Below are 22283 nucleotides of genomic sequence, written 5' to 3' on the forward strand. Positions count from 1 at the left end.
GGCCAGGTCTGGGAATATAGGGGTGAACAAGGCAGCTATAATCCCTATGCTGATGAACCTCATGTGCCCCATTCTTAAGAATTACTAGACGCCTAAGGCAAGACTCTACCATGAAAGACCAAAACAAAGAGAAAACAACAACCAAATAACTTGGAGGAAACAGACTGCAAAGTGTAAGAACACTTTAAAAAAAATTACTAAATTCAGATAGATGATAAACTTGGAGGAAACAGACTACAAAGTGTAAGAACACTTTTTAAAAAAATTACTAAATTCAGATAGATAATAGAGAAGATTGTTTTCATCAAAAAGTTGCGTTATTTAATAGAGGAAGGGACTTCCCTGGTGGTCCAGTGGCTGTGCTCCCAATGCAGGGGACCCAGATTCGGTCCCTGATCAGGGAACTAGATCCCACACGCTGCAAAGAAGATTGAAGATCCTGTGTGCCGCAACTGAGACCCAGTGCAGTCAAGTAAAGAAATACATAAATAAATATTTAAAAAAGAGGAAGATTCAGAGAACAGAGGTTGAGGGAGGGAGGGAGGAAGAGAAAGAAAAGAAAGGGGAGAAACGTCATACTTAGGAAAAGGATCAAGAATCAGAACAATCAGAACATTGGCTTTTTCAACAGAGCACTGAAAGCTAAAAAAAAAAAGAAAGACAGTTTTAAAATTCAGACGGAAAATGATCATTGAACTCTATGATCTATTCAAACTATCAAATAAATATAAGGGTAGAATAAAGATATTTCAGATATGCAAGGGATTTACATGCAGTCATACCAATCATCATCAAAGAAAATTGGTCACTCAATGTTTTCTACATAAAAAACAGAAAATAATCAGGATAAACTATTTTTATTTCATGGAGGTACAGTGAGAAAAAATTAACAATCAAAAGAAGGCATGATGAAATCTGAACATAATAAAAAATGAGAGAATTTGAACCATTTGAATTTACTTTTTATTCAACAAACATGTACTGAGAACTACTTTTTGCCAGCATTGTTTTAAATGATGAGGGTGTCTGTCCATCTGTGCTCAGTAGAGAATGACTCTTTGCCATCCTATGGACTGTAGCCCACCAGGCTCCTCTGTCATGGGATTTTCTTGGCAAGAATACTGGACTGTGTGATGCCACTTCCTCCTCCAGGGGATCTTCCTGATCCAGGGATTGAACCCACATCTCCTGCTTGGCAGATGGATTCTTTACCACTGAGTTACCTGGAAAACCCAGCATTTCTGTAAATGATGAGGGTACAGTGGTGAAGAAAACAGAAGTCTTTGCCCTCATAGAGCACTTTAGGGAAATGTTTAAATAATAATTACACATCTAATTAATGAAATGTTATGCAACCATTGAAAAATACATGAATACCAGAAACACAGGAAGTGTGTATAATATGATGCAGGGTAAAAAGACCACAAGCTGTGGACAAAGACAAAAAGGGAAATCATAAGCCTGAAATGGATATGCTAGGATAGCAAAATTATGAATGTTTTTCTTTTTTCAAAATTCCCTTTAATTTTATATTAGGTTTTCTAACAGACAGGGGAACATCAAAACCCAGGATGCTAAAGGATATTGTATTTAAATTCAGGTGCCATCTAATAAATTCTCCCAAGAAGCTGTGTGATGCCTCTTCCTCAAGAAAGAGAAGGGGAAATAACCTATTCCTCCAAAATCACTGCAGGTGGTGATTGCATCCATGAAATTAAAAGACGCTTACTCCTTGGAAGGAAAGTTATGACCAACCTAGATAGCATATTAAAAAGCAGAGATATTACTTTGCCAACAAAGGTCCATCTAGTCAAGGCTATGGTTTTTCCAGTGGTCATGTATGGATGTGAGAGTTGGACTGTGAAGAAAGCTGAGCACCGAAGAATTTATATTTTTGAACTGTTGGTGTTGGAGAAGACTCTTGCGAGTCCCTTGGACTGCAAGGAGATCCAACCTGTCCATCCTAAAGGAGACCAGTCCTGGGTGTTCATTGGAAGGACTGATATTGAGGCTGAAACTCCAATACTTTGGCCACCTCATGCAAAGAGTTGAGTCATTGGAAAAGACCCTGATGCTGGGAGGGATTGAGGGCAGGAGGAGAAGGGGACAACAGAGGATGAGATGGCTGGATGGCATTACCAACTCGATGGACGTGAGTTTGAGTGAACTCTGGGAGATGGTGATGGACAGGGAGGCCTGGCGTGCTGCTGTTCGTGGGGTCGCAAAGAGTCGGACATGACTGAGCGACTGAACTGATGGGAAAAACATGGCCACTTGCTTAGATGTTATCATAAACTTTTTATTTCTCCTTCAGCTATGCAGAGAAAGATGAGGGTGTCGGAAAGAATGCAGATCCAATGTCAAATGGGAGGCTCGAAAGAGCAATTAAACCTTGCCTGTTAATTAGTTCCATGGGTTAATGAGCTCTAGGAGCGGAGTGAGCAGACTCCCTTTAACTGAACTAGAGAAAACTCACTGGCAGCTTAAGGGCAGTTGGCACCATAGTTTTCCATACAGGACGCTAGTTTCCTGGCCCATGAGAGAATAACACAGTGGCAATGTTTCTGAAGTACTTTCCACAGGTGGTAGTGAAAGCTCAATTTACCACCATGTGCTTATGTCAAATGAGATTTCAGGAATCTCCATGTGAGTTACTGTGTAAAGAATTCCTTTATACTGTAGAGGAAGCAAGGATTTCCTGGACCAGCTGATTAGATGTAGTTGGACACTAAATCTGAGAAGAACATTCTGGGTTCCCAAGGTATCTAACACAAAAAGAAAACTCAGGAAGCCTCAAAATGAATGTTCTAATCACGCCTTGGGATGAGTTAGATGTTCTGAGTTTTTTCATGTTCAAGGGTAGTAGGAAAGATATTGCATCAGAGTGTCATATCAGATCTTATTCAATTAGACTATACATTTTGTTTACGTTTGGCTTTTTAAATAATATGCTAAACTTTAAAAATAGGAAGAAAGCTAACTGCAATGTTATTATGGAATCGTGGAATAGTAAAGGACATTATGGAAAATTAAAGAAATACGAATAAAGTATGCAGCTTAGTTAATAATTATGTACCAGCGTGTGTTTGTTAATTGTGATAAAGGTACCATAGTGATATAAGATGTTAATAATAGAGAAAGCTGGATGTGAAGAATATGGAAAGTCTCCATAGTATCTTTGCAACTTTTTTGTAAACCTAAATCTATTATAAAATTTTAAATTTTATTTAAATTTAAAATATATATAGGAGGGAAGAACTATTATCTCAACCTCAGACAAGTCACAGCTTTGGCATAAGTCTAGTATTCAGGCTGCATGACTGCAACTAAGCATCAGCCACTAAGGGATATCAGTTGAGTCCAGTTTCTGTTATTTTCAGCGACAGAGAAAAAAGTTGAAACTGCAAATCAAAATACTTAAAAACCATAAAGTATGGAACCGATAAGACAGCAAGGTTTAGATTTTGGTTGTGGAAAATAGGAAGTCATACATTCTTGAGTGAAGAGGTGATACAGTGAGAACAATTGAGGGATTTGTTTTATGAGCAGACTGCAAAATGGATTGAAGCTGAAGAGAGGCTGAAGTAGGGTTATCAGTGCTGCTGCTGCTGCTGCTGCTGCTACTGATGCTAAGTCGCTTCAGTCGTGTCCAACTCTATGACCCCAGAGACGGCAGCCCACCAGGCTCCCCCGTCCCTGGGATTCTCCAGGTAAGAACACTGGAGTGGGTTGCCATTTCCTTCTCCAGTGCATGAAAGTGAAAAGTGAAAGTGAAGTCGCTCAGTCGTGTCAGGGGTATCAGTGAAGAGGTGATAATTGGCAGGTGAAACAAAAGCATTAAGACTAACCCCCTAAAATGAAACTTAGGGCAAAGGTTTCAAGCAATGTTATTCTTACTGTTACATACAACCTCTTCTAGGCAGCTGGGGACAAGCAGAGTCTGTTGTGCAGATGGCTATATCAGACGATCTTAGCCTTGTTCCATTAGATATCTGAGATCATAGAAGCCCTTTCCTTGTTCCAGGTCCACGGTTCTTGGTCTTTGTCAGGTCTGTGTGTTGTCATCTCTGCTTGTCCTGCATCAGCTCAGTACTTGTTTGATAGTCAAACCTGAGTCAATGTTTCTTTTTTATTTTTAACCCATGGAAAAAGCAAGAGAGTTCCAGAAAAACATCTATTTCTGCTTTACTGACTATGCCAAAGCCTTTGACTGTGTGGATCACAATAAACTGTGGGAAATTCTTCAAGAGATAGGAATACCAAACCACCTGACCTGCCTCTTGAGAAATCCGTATGCAGGTCAGGAAGCAACAGTTAGAACTGGACATGGAACAACAGACTGGTTCCAAATAGGAAAAGGAGTACGTCAAGGCTGTATATTGTCACCCTGCTTATTTAACTTCTATGCAGAGTACATCATGAGAAACGCTGGACTGGAAGAAACACAAGCTGGAATCAAGATTGCCGGGAGAAATATCAATCACCTCAGATATGCAGATGACACCACCCTTATGGCAGAAAGTGAAGAGGAACTAAAAGGCCTCTTGATGAAAGTGAAAAGAGGAGAGTGAAAAAGTTGGCTTAAAGTTCAACATTCAGAAAACGAAGATCATGGCATCCGGTCCCATCACTTCATGGGAAATAGATGGGGAAATAGTGGAAACAGTGTCAGACTTTATTTTTTGGGGCTCCAAAATCACTGCAGATGGTGACTGCAGCCATGAAATTAAAAGACGCTTACTCCTTGGAAGCAAAGTTATGTCCAACCTAGATAGCATACTTAAAAGCAGAGACATTACTTTGCCAACAAAGGTCCGTCTAGTCAAGGCTATGGTTTTTCCAGTGGTCATGTATGAATGTGAGAGTTGGACTGTTAAGAAGGCTGAGCGCCGAAGAATTGATGCTTTTGAAACTGTGGTGTTGGAGAAGACTCTTGAGAGTCCCTTGGACTGCAAGGAGATCCAACCAGTCCATCCCTGGGATTTCTTTGGAAGGAATGATGCTAAAGCTGAAACTCCAGTACTTTGGCCACCTCATGCGAAGAGTTGACTCATTGGAAAAGACTGTGATGCTGGGAGGGATTGGGGGCAGGAGGAGAAGGGGACAACAGAGGATGAGATGGTGGATAGCATCACTGACTCAATGGACGTGAGTCTGAGTCAACTCCGGGAGTTGGTGATGAACAGGGAGGCCTGGTGTGCTGTGATTCATGGGGTCGCAAAGAGTAGGACACGACTGAGCAACTGAACTGAACTGAATGGATTTTTTAAAACTTTTCATCAGGAAAGGATTCAAACTTATAGAAAACTTGCAAGAATAAAAAGAGTACACTGATAGACTCTTGTTACATCTACTGTTAAATATTTCTCTCTCTAGGTATATATGAATATACATAAATGTATGCACATTTAACATTTTTACTACTTGAGGATAATTTGCATACAGACTTTAGTCCTATTTCATTTTATATTTCCTAAGAATTAGGACATTCTTTTACAAACCACAGCATAGCTGTCAACTTTGGTATGTTCACTCAGTCACTGTTTGTTGAGTTGAACTGAATGACAGGAACACCCATCATCCTAGTCTGACCTTTCCCATCGCTGCATCATGGGAGTGAAAAATTCAAAGTTTTATTTGAATTTCAGGTTTGGGTCTTTTAGAGTATCACAGCATCAGATTTTTCAGATTAGTTTTGAATTTCATTCTTTATGGCTTTGACTCAGTTGTTCAGCTATTCTGAAAATGTGTTTGTGAGAGAATACTACGGAAAGCAATAATGGCAAACACTAACCGAGCATTCGTTACTGTCAGGCACTGTTCTAACGCATTTAATCCTCACAACAACCCTAAAGGGACATGCCATGATTGTCTCCATTTTATACATGGGGAAATGCAGGCACAGAAGTTGAATAATTTACCCAGAAACAAACAGCTCGTAAGGGGGCAAAATCAGGATTTGCACCCAGGCTCTCATATCTCTTTCTTAATAGTTAATATAAATGTGCGTCTGTTAAACTAAATGTATGTCTCTCTGTCTCTCTGTCTGTGTGTGTGTGCATGTTTAGCCTTCTTACATTTCACAGTGTCTTCTCTAAAGAGGATCCCACACTATTTCTTGTTATTGATTGCTTTTCATTGTGTCGTGTTCCCCTAGGAGAGATGCATTCATTATCTTGATGTGTTTATTTTTCAGCTGAGGCGAAGGTGACTGGTCCCAGGAGCCCAGAAGAATGGACTCAGAGGAGGCTGTTTACACGAGGTTCTCCCACTCACCAGCTGTTGAGAGTCTATGGATGAAGAGCAGGATCTTATTACTTCAATGGAAGCCTGTGACCATGATCCCAGCCACCAGTAGCCAAGAGGACTTGGTACAGTGCAGCTGCCTAATAAATGATTCATCAGAAGCATTTGATACAAACGTGTTGCAGCAGCATCTTCAAATTTAGTGTTGCCCTCTTATCTAGGCTTGTTTGTTAAGAGATCCCCACTGTCTCTCACTTCCGTGCCAGTACTGACCTGAAGGCTGGGTCCACAGTGGATTCTCGTCATGCAGGCTGGCTCTGTTTGACTGCTATTTATAAAGCCAGTGTGGGTTAGTAACTATTTATTGAGTGCCAGTTCCATGGCAATTGTTAGTGCTTTACAAACATTTAATCCTCATGCAAACCCTGTTGCATGAGGTTGTACCTGTTATCTCCATTCTGCCCTCCAGACAATGGAGGCTCAGAGAGGTTGTATGCTGTGTACAAAGTCACACAGTTGGCAGAGTAAGGGCTCAAACTGAGAGAAATCTAAAGCCCCTTCACTTTAACATGCTGCTTTTCTTCACTGCTCCAGAGATTATTAGTGCTGCCTTCCTGCATGTTCTCACTGGCATTCTTCTTATAAATAAGGTGGGGATGGCCGTGTGCGTGACGGCAAGTGTCTGAGAGGGAGGGTCAGGAGGCTTTAGAGGCACCGAAGAATCACAGAATTATTCTCTAGGAAAAATAACACAATGCTCTTTTAGATCAGAGGTTGATAAACTATGCCTGGTGAGTCAAATCGGCTCCCAACCTCTTGTAGCAAATCGAGTTTTATGGGAACACAGCCACGCCCAATCCTTTATGTGCGGCCCAAGGCTGCTTACTCCCTACAATGGCCGAGTTGCATAGTTGTGACAGAGGCCATATGGCCCTTCAAGCCTAAAATACTGATTCTCTGGGCCTTTCTAGAAAAAGTTTGCTGACACCTGTTTTACATGACTGAGGAAGACAGCCAATAGTTCTTGTTAGCACCAAATTATTATTTTTTTCCATTTGACTGAAAAACAAAGATTTGTATTGCTAAGGTCATCACTGGTGGTGGTTGGAGTTGGGGAGAGGGTTGATGGCTATAGGGATTGAACCAGGGAGGCTAAGGCAGGTCTGGGCCTCTGGGTCCTCAGCCCAGACTCATCCCACTCATGTCCTTCCTGTTTCCCCTGCCAAATCAAGTTTCCTGAAATAATTCTGCTCATAAACTTTTAAGTGGCTTCCCACTTATAAAATACTCGAATTCCAACATCCCAACCTGGAATTTAGAGATCATAACAATCTGACCCCTATGAATCCCTCTCTCCATCCCTTTTATTCTTTTTTTAATCATGAGCCAGTCACGCCAAATTTGAGTTTATATTTGAAAGCCAGTGAACTTGTCTTTGATTCACTTCTACATAAGCAGAAAAGTAAACATATAATACTGGTGGGTGATAATGGGAAACCAGGCTGAGCTTTCATACATGATGTGTTTCACCTAAGCTAAAAGTTATAAACAAGAATTTATAAATGTTTCAGTTATTAATACTTTTCTACAAAAGACATTCTCCAGTTGTTTAGAAAAAATATTCAAACTAAGGTTTTGTTTTTAAATTGTATTATCATAAACTTTCTCCCACATTGCTGTGTATTTTTCATAAAGATAATTTTTCATGGCTGCAGAATATTTCATCTCTTAAATGTTCCTGAGTTTTCGTGGTGTTGCACAGGTAAATGGGCATTGAAGGGTGCCGTTCCCGTTTCTTCTAACTCCTATCTCCATTCTCTCCAGTTGTTCTTCTCATAATTTTTCACCTTTGCTCAGGCTGTTTCCTTAGCTTGGGAAGGATCCTCGTGTCTTTTCCTGTCTGCTTAAGTCCTAACCTTACAGCTTAAGTCCCTTCACCTTCTGTCTTCGATCTCCTGTGGCTAGGGGAGAGTTCAGCTTGACCTTCAGAATGAGGGATGGATTTCAAGAGACTCATGTCTCTAGAAAATACTGACATAGTGCCATCTTAACTTACTGCAATGGCACTGGCAATATCAAAGTGCTCAGAAACCTCAGAAATCCTTATTCCCTGCTGCTGTATGCAGGAGAATGGTTTATTGTAGAAAAGAATAATAGTGGACATATATTATGTGCTTTCTACATGTCAGGCATTATCATAAGCACTTTATATACATTGTAATTTCTCTTCATGACAACCCTTTCACTTGGGTACTGTTAATACTCTCATTGGAAGGACTGATGCTGAGGCTGAAACTCCAATACTTTGGCCACCTCATGCGAAGAGATGACTCATTGGAAAAGACCCTGATGCTGGGAGGGATTGGGGGCAGGAGGAGAAGGGGACGACAGAGGATGAGATGGCTGGATGGCATCACCATCTCGATGCACATGAGTTTGGGTGAAATCCGGGAGCTGGTGATGGACAGGGAGGCTTGGTGTGCTGCTATTCATGGGGTCGCGAAGAGTCAGACACGACTGAGCGACTGAACTGAACTGAACTGAATTGAATACTCTCATTGTTCAAATATGAACACAGGGGTACAGACAGGTTAAGAAATCACCCAAGGCCATACCACTGGTAAGTGGGAAACTTGGCATTGACTGACTGGCACCAGACAGTCTGGTATCAGAGTCTGGGTGCTTAGCCAATGAATTACAAGTGCTACCAACTCACGATGGCCCTTTCTCTCTCTAGTCTCAATCACCCAGGCTCAATCAGGTCCACAACCATCTTCAGAGTATATGTAGAGGGAAGAATCTGTTCTTACTAAGAGCAGTGAGCCTGTTCCTCTGTGTTGGAGAGACCGGGCTTGGGGCTAGCATCCTTTCACAAAGAGGAGGTCAACAGGCAGATAAACTTGCTGAGTCCTTGGTCATCCTCTGAACATGATAGTTCAGTTCAATTGCTCAGTCTTGAACCACAGCACGCCAGGCCTCCCTGTCCATCACCAACTCCTGGAGTCCACCCAAATTCATGTCCATTGTGTTGGTGATGCCATCCAACCATCTCATCCTCTGTCGTCCCCTTCTCCTCCTGCCCCCAATCTTTCCCAGTATCAGGGTCTTTTCAAATGAGTCAGCTCTTTGCATCAGGTGGCCAAAGTATTGGAGTTTCAGATTCAACATCAGTCTTTCCATGAATATTGAGAACTGATTTCCTTTAGGATGGACTAGTTGGATCTCCCTGCAGTCCAAGGGACTCTCAAGAGTCTTCTCCAATACCATAATTCAAAAGCATCAATTCTTCAGTGTTCAGCTTTCTTTATAGTCCAACTCTCACATCCATACATGACCACTGGAAAAACCATAGCCTTGACTAGACAGACCTTTGTTGGCAAAGTAATGGCTCTGCTTTTTAATATGCTATCTAGGTTGGACATAACTTTCCTTCCAAGGAGTAAGCATCTTTTAATTTCATGGCTGCAGTCACCATCTACAGTGATTTTGGAGCCCAGAAAAATAAAGTCAGCCACTGTTTCCACTGTTTTCCCATCTATTTGCCATGAAGTGATGGGACCAGATGCCATGATCTTCATTTTCTGAATGTTGAGCTTTAAGCCAACTTTTTCACTCTCCTCTTTCATTTTCATCAAGAGGCTTTTTAGTTCCTCTTCTCTTTCTGCCATAAGGGTGGTGTCATCTGCATATCTGAGGTTATTAATATTTCTCCCAGCAATCTTGATTCCAGCCTGTGCTTCGTCCAGCCTGGCATTTTGCATGATATACTACTCTGCATATAAGTTAAATAAGCAAGGTGACAATATTTGATATATTCCTTTTCCTATTTGGAACCAGTCTGTTGTTCCATGTCCAGTTCTAACTGTTGCTTCCTGACCTGCATACAGGTTTCTCAAGAGGCAGGTCAGGTGGTCTGGTATTCCCATCTCTTTCAGGATTTTCCACAGTTTATTGTGATCCACACAGTCAAAGGCTTTGGCATAGTCAATAGAGCAGAAACAGATGTTTTTCTGGAACTCTCTTGCTTTTTTGATGATCCAGCGGATGTTGGCAATCTTACCTCTGGTCCTTCTGCCTTTTCTAAAACACTGAAATCAGATTGATTATATTCTTTGCAGCCAAAAATGGAGAAGCTCTATATAGTCAGCAAAAACAAGACTGGGAGCTGACTGTGGCTCAGATCATGAACTCCTTATTGCCAAATTCAGACTTAAATTGAAGAAAGTGGGGAAAACCACCATTCAGATATGACCTAAATCAAATCCCTTATGACTATACAGTGGAAGTGCGAAATAGTTTTAAGGGACTAGATCTGATAGACAGAGTGCCTGATAAACTATGGATGGAGGTTCATGACATTGTACAGGAGATAGGGAGCTAGACCATCCCCAAGAAAAAGAAATGCAAAGAAGTAAAATGGCTGTCTGAGGAGGCCTTACAAATAGCTGTGAAAAGAAGAGAGACAAAAGGCAAAGGAGAAAAGGAAAGATATACCCTTTTGAATGCAGAGTTCCAAAGAACAGCAAGGAGAGATAACAAACCCTTCTTCAGCGATCAATGCAAAGAAATAGAGGAAAACAATAGAATGGGAAAGGCTAGAAATCTCAGAGAAGGCAATGGCACCCCACTCCAGTACTCTTGCCTGGAAAATCCCATGGATGGAGGAACCTGGTAGGCTGCAGTCTGTGGGGTCGCTAAGAGTCAGACACGATTGAGTGACTTCACTTTCACTTTTCACTTTCATGCATCAGAGAAGGAAATGGCAACCTGCTCCAGTGTTCTTGCCTAGAGAATCCCAGGGATGGTGGAGCCTGATGGGCTGCCGTCTATGGGGCCGCACAGAGTTGGACACGACTAAAGCAACTTAGCAGCAGCAGCAGAGATCTCTTCAAGAAAATTAGAGATACAAAGGGAGCATTTCATGCAAAGATGGGCTCCATAAAGGACAGAAATGGTATGGACCTAACAGAAGCAGAAGATATTAAGAAGACATGGCAAGACTACACAGAAGAACTGTACAAAAAAGATCTTCACAACCCAGACAATTACGAAGGTGTGATCACTCACACTCACCTAGAGCCAGACATCCTGGAATGTGAAGTCATTATGGACCTTAGGAAGCATCACTAGGAACAAAGCTAGTGGAGGTGATGGAATTCCAGTTGAGCTATTTCAAATCCTAAAAGATGATGCTGTGAAAGTGCTGCACTCAATATGTCAACAAATTTGGAAAACTCAGCAGTGGCCACAGGACTGGAAAAGGTCAGTTTTCATTCCAATCGCAAAGAAAGGCAATGCCAAAGAATGCTCAAACTACCACACAATTGCACTCATCTCACATGCTAGTAAAGTAATGCTCAAAATTCTCCAAGTCAGGCTTCAGCAATAAATGAACCATGAACATGATAAGTGAGGGGTATTTCCAGAGCCAAGGCAGGATGTGATGGAAACACCTGTTTCTTCCAGACCTCACTTTTCTCAGTGTCCCAGGGACCTGGCATAAAACAGGCCATCCATTCATAAAGAAGGGATTGTGACATAGTAACATCATAATGGGTACAGATTAGTTAACTCCTCCTCTCATACCCTCTCCCAGGAAGGAGTGGTACCTCTTGCCATGGATCTTATAACAGTGGAGGTGGGGAGAAGAGATTCAGAGTGCATTCCAAAGGTAAGTACAATTGCAGAGCAGAGTCAGGAAGGGGATGCATAGTTACTGGCCTCTAGTCTGAAGAGTGAAAGAGCCTCAGGGTTCAGAAAGATGTTAAAGGCTCTCTCTGCCAGTTGTCTTTCCAGTGCCTGATCCCCCTAGGACAGCTCTGAGAAGCAAATGCCCAGCTTCTGCTTGAATACCTCCACTGATGGGGACCTCCCTACCAAACAAAAATCCATCCCAGTTCTGTATGGCTCTGTTAGAAAACTGGACTTTTTGTTGAGTGGAAATCTATCTTCTTGTAGCTTCCACAAAACTGGTTCTAATTCTATCTGTCAGAGGCTAGAGAACAAGCCAGCTTTCTCTTAAACACAACAGTCCTAGAGAGATTTGAAGTAAATGAACCTGTCCTCCCTGAGTTTTTCTTCTCCAGGCTAAATACTCACCGGTGCTTGAACTGTGTCTCTTCTCACATGATTTCCAGGCCCGTCATAAGATTTGTGTCTGCTGATTGCTTCCCACTTTGCGTACAGCTCTCTGAGTATGGTGTTAGACCACTCCACAGAGCACCAGCTAACATCAGAACAGAACCATCCTTTCCCTGCTATGAAAGCTTCTAGGATCAGAAACCAGTACTCTTGAGTCCCAAGGGGTTCCAGGGCTTTTGGATGAATTTATTTTTGGTTAGAAGGGGGCAGCAAAAAAAAAAAAAAAAAAAAGAATGAGTTAGATGTCTGTGGTTGGGAAGAGATGATAAAAGCTAATGTTTTTTTTTTTTTTTTTTCCTGAATGCTTATTAAATACCAGACACTGTGCTTAAAACGACAGGAATTCTCTCATTCAATCCATTCAACCACTCTTATTGGTGGTACTGTTATGATGACCATTTCACAGCTGAAGAAACTGAGGCTTAGAGAAGCTCAGGATTTTCCCAGGCTATGTGGTGTATGCCAAGACTCAGGCCAGATATTAACAGAGAGTAAGGGGTAAAGGTTTGGGTTCAACAAAAGGCAGCATCTGGCCAGTGATTATGCTTCAGAAAAGGTATGACAGTGAAAAGTGGTTAGGGGTGAGCACAGGACTTCTAAGGGCCCAGAGATCGAGAGGGAGAATGCCACACCAGGGTGGTACAGAAGGATATGAAATGACAGTAACAGCTGTCATTTACTAAACGTGTACAAAGTCAGACGTTTTGCATACATAATCTCCTCTAATCCTCACAACAATCCTAACTAGGAGTTACTACCATTATGATCGCTATGTTACAGAAGAGGAAATTGAGGCTTACTGAGGTTAAATGACTCACCAAAGACTACACAGCTGGTAAGTGGCAGTTCGAGGATTAAAGTTCAGACAGCTGACTCCAGGGTGATGCCCTGTACTGACTCCCAAAGGGAAAGCCTGTTGGCAAGAAACTTAAGGGAAGACATTTTCTCTCCCAAGAATGGGGCGTCCCAGAACTTACAAGGGAACTCAGGGCTGCTGGCAATGCCTGACGAGACAGAATAGGTGTTCTGGAAGAGACAATTTTGCCAGATGCTTTAAATCAGTAGTGCCAATACCGAGGCTATCCGAAATTGATATTTAGTCGGAAAAGTAGTCCTGGAGGCCCAGGAACCTCATTCAAATGAATATCCATGACCAGATATGCTATCCCAGAATCAGAAACCCACGTGTTGAAAAGTCATCTGTTTTTGTGCTTTTGTAGTTCCCTTTTTCCATTTTTAAAAAAAACAATTTGCTTTCACTCAGTTTCAGATCAGATCAGATCAGATTAGTTGCTCAGTCGTGTCCGACTCTTTGCAACCTCCTTGTCCATCACCAACTCCCGGAGTTCACTCAGACTCACGTCCATTGAGTCAGTGATGCCATCCAGCCATCTCATCCTCTGTCGTCCCCTTCTCCTCCTGCCCCCAATCCCTCCCAGCATCAGAGTCTTTTCCAATGAGTCAACTCTTCGCATGAGGTGGCCAAAGTACTGGAGTTTCAGCTTTAGCATCATTCCTTCCAAAGAAATCCCAGGGCTGATCTCCTTCAGAATGGACTGGTTGGATCTCCTTGCAGTCCAAGGGACTCTCAAGAGTCTTCACCAATACCACAGTTCAAAAGCATCAATTCTTCGGCGCTCAGCCTTCTTCACAGTCCAACTCTCACATCCGTACATGACCACAGGAAAAACCATAGTCTTGACTAGACGAACCTTTGTTGGCAAAGTAATGTCTCTGCTTTTGAGTATGCTATCTAGGTTGGTCATAACTTTCCTTCCAAGGAGTAAGCATCTTTTAATTTCATGGCTGCAGTCACCATCTGTAGTGATTTTGGAGCCCAGAAAAATAAAGTCTGATACTGTTTCCACTGTTTCCCCATCTATTTCCCATGAAGTGGTGGGACCGGATGCCATGATCTTTGTTTTCTGAATGTTGAGCTTTAAGCCAACTTTTTCACTCTCCACTTTCACTTGCATCAAGAGGCTTTTGAGTTCCTCTTCACTTTCTGCCATAAGGGTGGTGTCATCTGCGTATCTGAGGTTATTGATATTTCTCCCAGCAATCTTGATTCCAGCTTGTGTTTCTTCCAGTCCAGTGTTTCTCATGATGTACTCTGCATAGAAGTTAAATAAACAGGATGACAATATACAGCCTTGACGAACTCCTTTTCCTATTTGGAACCAGTCTGTTGTTCCATGTCCAGTTCTAACTGTTGCTTCCTGACCTGCATACAAATTTCTCAAGAGGCAAATCAGGTGGTCTGGTATTCCCATCTCTTTCAGAATTTTCCACAGTTTATTGTGATCCACACAGTCAAAGGCTTGGCATAGTCAATAAAGCAGAAATAGATGTTTTTCTGGAACTCTCTTGCTTTTTCGATGATCCAGCGGATGTTGGCAATTTGATCTCTGGTTCCTCTGCCTTTTCTAAAACCAGCTTGAACATCAGGAAGTTCACGGTTCACATATTGCTGAAGCCTGGCTTGGAGAATTTTGAGCATTACTTTACTAGCGTGTGAGATGAGTGCAATTGTGTGGTAGTTTGAGCATTCTTTGGCATTGCCTTTCTTTGGGATTGGAATGAAAACCGACCTTTTCCAGTCCTGTGGCCACTGCTGAGTTTTCCAAATTTGCTGGCATATTGAGTGCAGTACTTTCACAGCATCATCTTTCAGGATTTGGAATAGCTCAGTGGTGACCAAACTTTAGTGTGCATCGGACTCATTCAGAGGACTTGTTAAAACACTGAACACTGGACCTCAGCCCCTGGAGATTCTGATTTAGTAGGTCTGGGGATGAAGCCTGAGAATCTGTATTACTAACAAGTTACCAGGTAGTGCTGATTCAGCTGGTCTGGAGATTACACTTAAGAACAAGGGCTTTGGTTTATTAGAAAAGCTACTTTTGAAATTATCTAAACTGACTTGGCTGTGAAGAGGCAAAGGACTTGGCCATAGGCCAGAAGCAGCGGGAGGGGGTTGAGGTGCAGACAGTGCTAGGTGAGTGACTGCTGTATGGGCTGCGGAAGACAGAAGTCACAGCTCGAAGAGACTAGCTGTTTACAGATGAGAATGATGGAGAAGTAGAAGTTCCCGGAAGCTGGGCAAGGGGAGCCAGACTGGCCAGATAGAGATCTGGCAAGGGCAGAAGTCAAATGGGGTAGCAGTCTTGTCAAAAGCTGCAGGCTCTTGGCAGGGCTGCAGGGAAAGAACTAGAGGAGCTGGGAGGCAAGGGGCCAGGAGTGAGCTCCTGGGATATGGCCTGGAACAGAATCTGGCGATCACATTTCAGCTGTGGCTAACCGTCTCTAAAGCCTCCCTCTGTGGTTAAGCCCATCAGACCTAGAGTACCCAGAAGTTGCTCTCTGACAGTAGTGAGCTGAAGTTCTTGCAGCAAGAGAACTAGGACAGCGCTAAATGCTGTTTCTTCTTCCCTTAACGGCGGGTCCCATGGTGCAGGCAGGGTCAGGGCTGGGGAGCTCACAGTCTGGTGGTTTGACCTCTAATGTTCTTCAGTCTCTAGGCTGCATTTCTCCCTCTGGGAAACTGACTCAGCTGCAGGGCATGCGCACTGCGGAGAATGGCTTGCGTCGCTGCAGCAGTGTGCTAGCTGCCGGGTGGCTGGCTGTTCTCATCTCTCCTCATGGAACTGGGCAGCTTGGAGAGCAGGCTCCTTTCCCTTGGTACCAAGAGAAGGAGCAGCATCTCTGTAAGACTGCATGCGACTGCTTTCAAATACAGTAGCAAATTGCACATAGGCCCTCTCTGGACCCTGGCCTTGAAAAACAGCCCACTTAGCCTGAACTCGGAGAAGGCAATGGCACCCCACTCCAGTACTCTTGCCTGGAAAATCCCATGGATGGAGGAGCCTGGAAGGCTTCAGTCCATGGGGTCACTGAGGGTCGGACACGACTGAGCGACTTCACTTTCACTTTTCACTTTCATGCATTGGAGAAGGAAATGGCAACCCACTCCAGTGTTCTTGCCTGGAGAATCCCAGGGACGGGGGAGCCACCCTCCCCACCTCTCTATGGGGTCGCACAGAGTCGGGCACAACTGAGGTGACTTTGCAGCAGCAGCCTGAACTGTTTCTTTTCATCTGATTTCTTGTATGTGTCTGTCCAGTTACATCTCTGCAAGACTGCATGTGACTGCTTTCAGATACAGGAGCAAAACTGTGCACATGGGTCCTCTCTGGACCCTGGCCTTCAAAAACAACCCGCTTAGCCTGAACTGGTTCTCTTCATCCCATTTCTTGTATGTGTCTGTTCAGTTAAAAAAGAATTTAGCGAATGCATACTAGATGGCAGGCCCTGTGCTGGGGATACATACAGATATGGGTAAAAGAAATCTCAACTCACAAGTATAGTTGGGGAGATCATCTACAGAGATAGTTACAGCCTTGTAGGATAAATGTTATTTCTGAAACATAGAGCTCATGCCCTCTTCAGATCAGATCAGGTCAGTTGCTCAATCATGTCCGACTCTTTGTGACCCCATGAATCGCAGCACGCCCTCTTAGGACCTTTGTATTTGCTGCTGCTTCTATCTAGAATACTCTTCTCCAGATGTTTGTATGCTTATTCTTTCACTCACTTCACTTGGGTCACTCCTGAGAGAGGCCTTCCCTGACCCTCCTACCGAAAATGGAGCCCACACAATTCTATTTATCCCATGTAATTTTTCTCTGTGAAAATTTAACCTCCTCATATATATGTGTGTGTGTGTATATAGATGTATATATTTTATGTTTGTATATAAAGTGCCTAGTCACTGCTGATTCTCAGTGCGTAGAATTGGGACCTAACAGGTATGCAATATATTTTTTCCTTTTGTTCACCATTCATTCACCATACGTGGTTGTCCAGTTGAACTTTCCTGAGCCTCTCCAGTCATCGAAATGGAAGATGAGGCTTCTGCTTGGGGAAGGACATTTTCAAGCCTATCTCCCACCTTTTCTAGTTTCTACTGTCCTCTTAGTCCAAACGGAACAGGTTCTAGATTCCCACCAATAACCATAAATACTGAACATTAACTACATACTGGGCACTTCCAATACGTTATTTAATCTTCACAATGCTCTGCAAAGTCAGCATTATTTCTCGTGTTTCACCAAAGATGAAACAGGCTCAGGGAGAGTATTCGTTTGCTGAAAGTCAGAGACAGCAAGGTTCCCAGGGGGCTCTCTGGGAAAGGTCTCCCAGGCTTCACAGTCACCCAAGTTTCTGTCACGTTTCTACAAGGCTTTCCCCACGTTCCCACTACGTTCCCCGCCCTTTCTTTCTCACTGGACAGCTGGGCCTGGCTTGCCCTGGTTGCTTCTCCAAGGCTAGTGTAAGGAGGTGCTTCAGAAGGTTGCAGGGTGGAGAAGGGGCTGATCTATCTCCAGGGCCACAGTTTTCCTTCCCCCACCCTCCCCACGGACCGGGCTGCTGGACGCCCAGTGGTCCAGTTCAAGGCCTGCGCGCTGGAGGAAAAAGGATGGGGGAAAGAGAGAGGGGCTTCTTCAAACGATCGGCGGGACAGGGGGGCGAGCACCCCTTTCTCACTCCCTTTCTCACTACGGCTCGCTCGGTGCGCCGGCTAACCAGCCCCCTCCCCACTCCGCCGCAGCCCGCCTTGCAGCAGGGCGCGTGCGCAAGGCGCTCCTCGCCCCCTCCCTTCGGCGTGCCGCCCTTTCACCCTGGCAACCGCGGCGCGACTACGGCGCGCGCCGGGCTGGGCGCGGACGGGGCGGGGCCGGGCGGCGCCGGTGCGAGCTGAAGCTGAGGCTCAGGCGGCGGCGGCGGCCCAGCGGAGGCACGGCCGTGGGTAGCGGGCTCGGCGTGTCCGACCTCCCTCCGCCTCCTCGCAAAGTTCTTCGACGCGGTTTGGGGTCCAGCGGACACCGTCCTTGGCCATGGACTCCCAGAAAGTAAGCGGGGGCGGGGGCCTCTGGGTCGCCGAGGCTGGGCGGAGGGTGGGCGGGGCGCCCTGGGCCGGGTGGGCGGTGGGCGGTGGGCGCGCGGGGCCGGGCGGGCCGGGCTGGGCTACGGCCGCGGAGGGCGAGGCCGCCAGGCACCCTTCTCGGGAGTAAAACGGCGCCCGCGGGGGTGCGGGGACCGCGCCCGGTGAACCCGGATAACCTCTGCTCTGCAATTGGTCCTGGGCCCTGGCTCCCAGGGGATTTCGGGAGCCGCCCCCATTTTTTCCCATCATTTTCTGCAAGGATCTAGGCCCCCTGTGATTCTCGCAGCCTTCCCGCGTGCTAGTGAGGGTTTATCCATCCTCAGCAGAAGAGGAAATCAAAGCACCTACGAGTGTACCTGCTGACGCCGAAGCTGACCCACTCTTCTCCACCCAGTCTTCGCCTATTGTGGCTCAATCTGTGTCTTCTTAGGTCGCGAACCAGGTCTCCTTGGTACCCCCCGCCTCCCCCATCCATCCCCTCCACACCCGCCTTTTGCACCGCTCCCCACCCCCGCCGCGCCCTCCTTGGGACTAGTTCCCCGGCACGTCTTAACTGTTTATAGTGTTGGTTCAATTGAGAAAAAAGACTGATAGTTGTCCAGAGCAGCGGTCCCACCCTCTGGCCAGTTCCGTGTTGCTGGTCAGTTCCCTTAATGATTGTTTTTGGCATATTTTATACTTTCTGAGCAAGTTAAGGACGGGGCATAATAGAACTAACCTTTTCTGTTAGCCAAAAATATACTTAGAGAACGTAGCCAATGTTTTGAATACAATTAGAAGTGAGTTAATACTTAGTCATAGTCCCTATATAGAAATCAACCACCGTGCTCTCTTTATTAGATGATAGTAATTGAAATAGTACAGTATAGGAAGGAAACACAAGTGTTATTAATAACAACGGGCAAAAACAAGAGCCCATTCTTTTCTATTATTAGATAGGAAGCACTGGAAAGATTTTTTAGAAAGGTGTTTTCCGCAATTTTGCCTGGAATCATCTCCTTGAGGAACACTGTGGGGCATGAGAGAATAGTGTAGTGATGTGTTAAACGTTAACTGTTATAGTATTTAACAAAAATCACATGATTTCATTGTATGTGTTCATCCTGAAACTGAGATATAGTTTTATTCACGTGATTATTAGACATTTTTTAAAAAATTGACATTTTGTGTTTTGAATATACATTTAAAATGCCTCTACCTAAATTTGTAAAACACTTCAAAGCTTATTTAACTTTTAAAGTAAAGGGTGTGTGATGTCTGAGATTAGTTCAGAGAAAATGGAAGGTCAAAAACTTGGAGTCCAGAGACTTGGATTCTGTACTATGCAACTTTGTGATACAGAGCAAATAACTTAACTGTGACTAGTTCTTCATCTGTACAGTGAAATGAGAATATAGAGTTATTGTAAAAACCAGGTAATATAATACAGTATGAATTATGTACTTTAGAGTACAGTGCCTTAAATTTTATAAAGAATAAGTACTAAAGTAGTCTATGTACTATAAAATGTAATTTTAAAAAAATATTTTAATGTGGATCATCTTATTTTGCCAGGGCATACATATTCTCTCACTTTAATGAGGACTCAAGAGTTTTAGGTTGTGAGTCCTGCGTGGTCATACTAGTAGCCATCCATAAGGCCAACATTTGAACTTGCTTGCATTGCAGATTTTGTTTTGATGCTTGAGTACCTACACATATTGTGTACAGTTTTAGCAGAAGTAGTGAAGAATTAGCTGTTCTTTCTTACTGGTACTAATTTATCTTAGAGAATCAACTTCTCAGTATTAGAAAATATGTTGAATTTCATTGGTGGTAGCAAATATTTCTAATAAAAAGCCTTAATTTTGTCTCACAGCTTAAAATAGGCACCATGTGTTAATGCCTATAACCAATTCAGTGCTCTGAATTTGAGCATCTTTTTTCTCATGAATTACTGCAGAATCAATTATATACCTCAACTAATAATGAACTAAGCTGGATATTTCTCTTGAAATAAGTCAGTAGTACACCCTTGGCATGGCTTTTCTTTTCTGTTCTAGAATGTTACAATGAAAGTAACAGCAGAGATGATACCTTAGTCAGCGTAAGGAAACAAGCAAGTGGCAAAGGCTGAGGGTGGCTTGAATGTATTGACATTTGTAAGACTTGGGGATTTGAGCTTTAAATTAAGAGCATGGCTTCAGAGTCAGGTCTCCAGTCCTGCAATTTATGAACTGAGTAAAGTTGGGCAATTTGCTGTGTCTCCATTTTCTGATCTTTGCAGTCTACTTACCTCAAAGGGTTATGACTATCGTGTTAGTTTTTAAAAATCACTTGGTGCCTAGCACACGTCAGTACTGTCTGTTAAGTGTTGTTTACTAATCTCATAATCCCAACTTCAAAATAACTTTATCCCTTTGTTGATAATTTCCCTTAATTTTTCTAATCCAATTTAGCCATTTCATACCTTTGTCCTTAAGTTTACAGTTTGTTTTCTGTATTTGTATCTGTAATAAATATTTCAAATGATGGTGCCAAAGAAATGTTGTTAAATCCTAACTGAAAGAGAATTGGAAGTTCTGACTCATGCAGTCTGACAATAGAGGTTAAGTTAACTGGACAGTCTTACAGAAGCTTGATGATGGCTAGTCAGCAATTGGATTAGCTTGACCAGCTGCTTTTTTGTCTGTGAAAATAACTTGGGCTTCAGTGTTGTGTTAGCAACAGATGCTCTGTTTGAGTAGAGGAAGAAAACATAATTGCCTTGGGTATGTAAAGAGTACTGTTGGATACAGAAAGCCACAGTGTTATCTCCTACAAATAGAGGGATTTTGTTTATATCAAGTTTCTGGGACACTTTGGTGTTATGGATAGGTGGCTTTATTTGATACCCAGACCTTTTCATTATGGCCGTTTAAGTGGTTTTAAGATAAAATCCCGAAGGTTTCTTTACCTGAAAAAATGTGTATGTTCAAAGAAACCATTGAAACAAGACATTTGCACCTTTCTAGAATCTTGGTGCTTAGAATTTGATAGTTTAAGTTAAATTCTTGCTCAGGACATCATTCATATTCATAGGGGTTGCTGTTTCCAGGAGAGGTTCCTGCTGTAGGAATAATAAAAGTGGAGAGAAAAGAGTAGGGATCCCAGAGGAAAGATGCCACCAAAAGCATACATTGCCAATTGTTTGCTCTTCCTCACTTTCCCCCACATACTCTCCTTTCTACTTGCGGGTAGTGACAGGCAGGGTTTGATGTACAAGACTGAGCAAACCTAGATTGGGAAACTAGGGAGAGTTTTAAGTAAAGCACAGCAGAGCCTGCAATCAGTAGCATGTCTGCACTTGGCTTCCTCATCCCAGTTTCTTCCTCTGCCCTGGTATTTGCTATCCTTTACTTTCATAGTGTACTCTGGCAGTTCAGAGACTCACACCATATCCAGGTAACCCCCTGCCTCATGTTCCAAAATGACTCCTTTTTCTCAGTCCTGAGCAAAGGAAGTTCAGTTCAGTCACTCAGTCATGTCTGACTCTTGGCGACTCCATGGACTGCAGCACGCCAGGCTTCCCTGTCCATCACAAACTCCCAAAGCTTGCTCGAACTCATGTCCATCGAGTCAGTGATGCCATCCAAGCATCACATCCTCTGTCATCCCCTTCTCCTCCTGCCTTCAATCTTTCCCAGAATCAGGGTCTTTTCCAATGAGTCGGTTCTTCACATCAGGTGGCCAAAGTATTGGAGTTTCAGCTTCAGCATCAGTCCTTCCAGTGAATATTCAGGACTGATTTCCTTTAGGATTGACTGGATTGTGCTTTAGGATTGACTGACTTTCCTTCAGGATTGAGCAAAGGAAAGAGAAATGAAATCTGAGCATTGTTCCACATACAGTATTATGTTCAGTTCAGTTCAGTCGCTCAGTTGTGTCTGACTCTTTGCGACCGCATGAATCACAGCACGCCAGGCCTCCC

The 22283-nt window shown here is 43.5% G+C and overlaps 2 protein-coding genes and 1 long non-coding RNA gene across 7 annotated transcripts in view; 2 read left to right on the forward strand and 1 right to left on the reverse strand.

Annotated features, from left to right (window-relative positions):
- The window catches only part of SLC44A1 (solute carrier family 44 member 1), a 232341-nt gene extending 224378 nt beyond the window's left edge, over positions 1-7963 (forward strand). Inside the window, exon 16 of the mRNA XM_024996304.2 lies at positions 6197-7963. Coding sequence (XP_024852072.1) covers positions 6197-6211 — 15 coding nt within the window. The 3' untranslated portion in view covers positions 6212-7963. The remainder of the gene's footprint in view (positions 1-6196) is intronic.
- Positions 421-19331, reverse strand: LOC132346000 (uncharacterized). The gene is made up of 3 exons (XR_009495672.1): positions 18691-19331; positions 12346-12560; positions 421-1223 (listed from the first exon to the last, which is right to left on the reverse strand). It is a non-coding gene; the product is annotated as an uncharacterized lncRNA (long non-coding RNA).
- The window catches only part of FSD1L (fibronectin type III and SPRY domain containing 1 like), a 73032-nt gene continuing 60096 nt past the window's right edge, over positions 9348-22283 (forward strand). Inside the window, exon 1 of one of the 5 annotated variants that reach the window (XR_009495449.1) lies at positions 9348-11917. Coding sequence is in view for 4 of the 5 variants with exons in the window: in XM_024995583.2 (XP_024851351.1) it covers positions 11864-11917 (54 nt within the window). In the remaining variant the exon portion in view is untranslated. Of the gene's footprint in view, positions 11918-18125; positions 18300-22283 lie in introns of those variants that run through there. The other 4 variants (XM_024995583.2, XM_024995584.2, XM_005210491.5 and 1 more) reach the window with 4 other exon arrangements.

The sequence above is a fragment of the Bos taurus genome, chromosome 8, assembly GCF_002263795.3.
Source record: "Bos taurus isolate L1 Dominette 01449 registration number 42190680 breed Hereford chromosome 8, ARS-UCD2.0, whole genome shotgun sequence".
In the NCBI taxonomy this organism is placed as follows: domain Eukaryota; kingdom Metazoa; phylum Chordata; class Mammalia; order Artiodactyla; family Bovidae; genus Bos; species Bos taurus.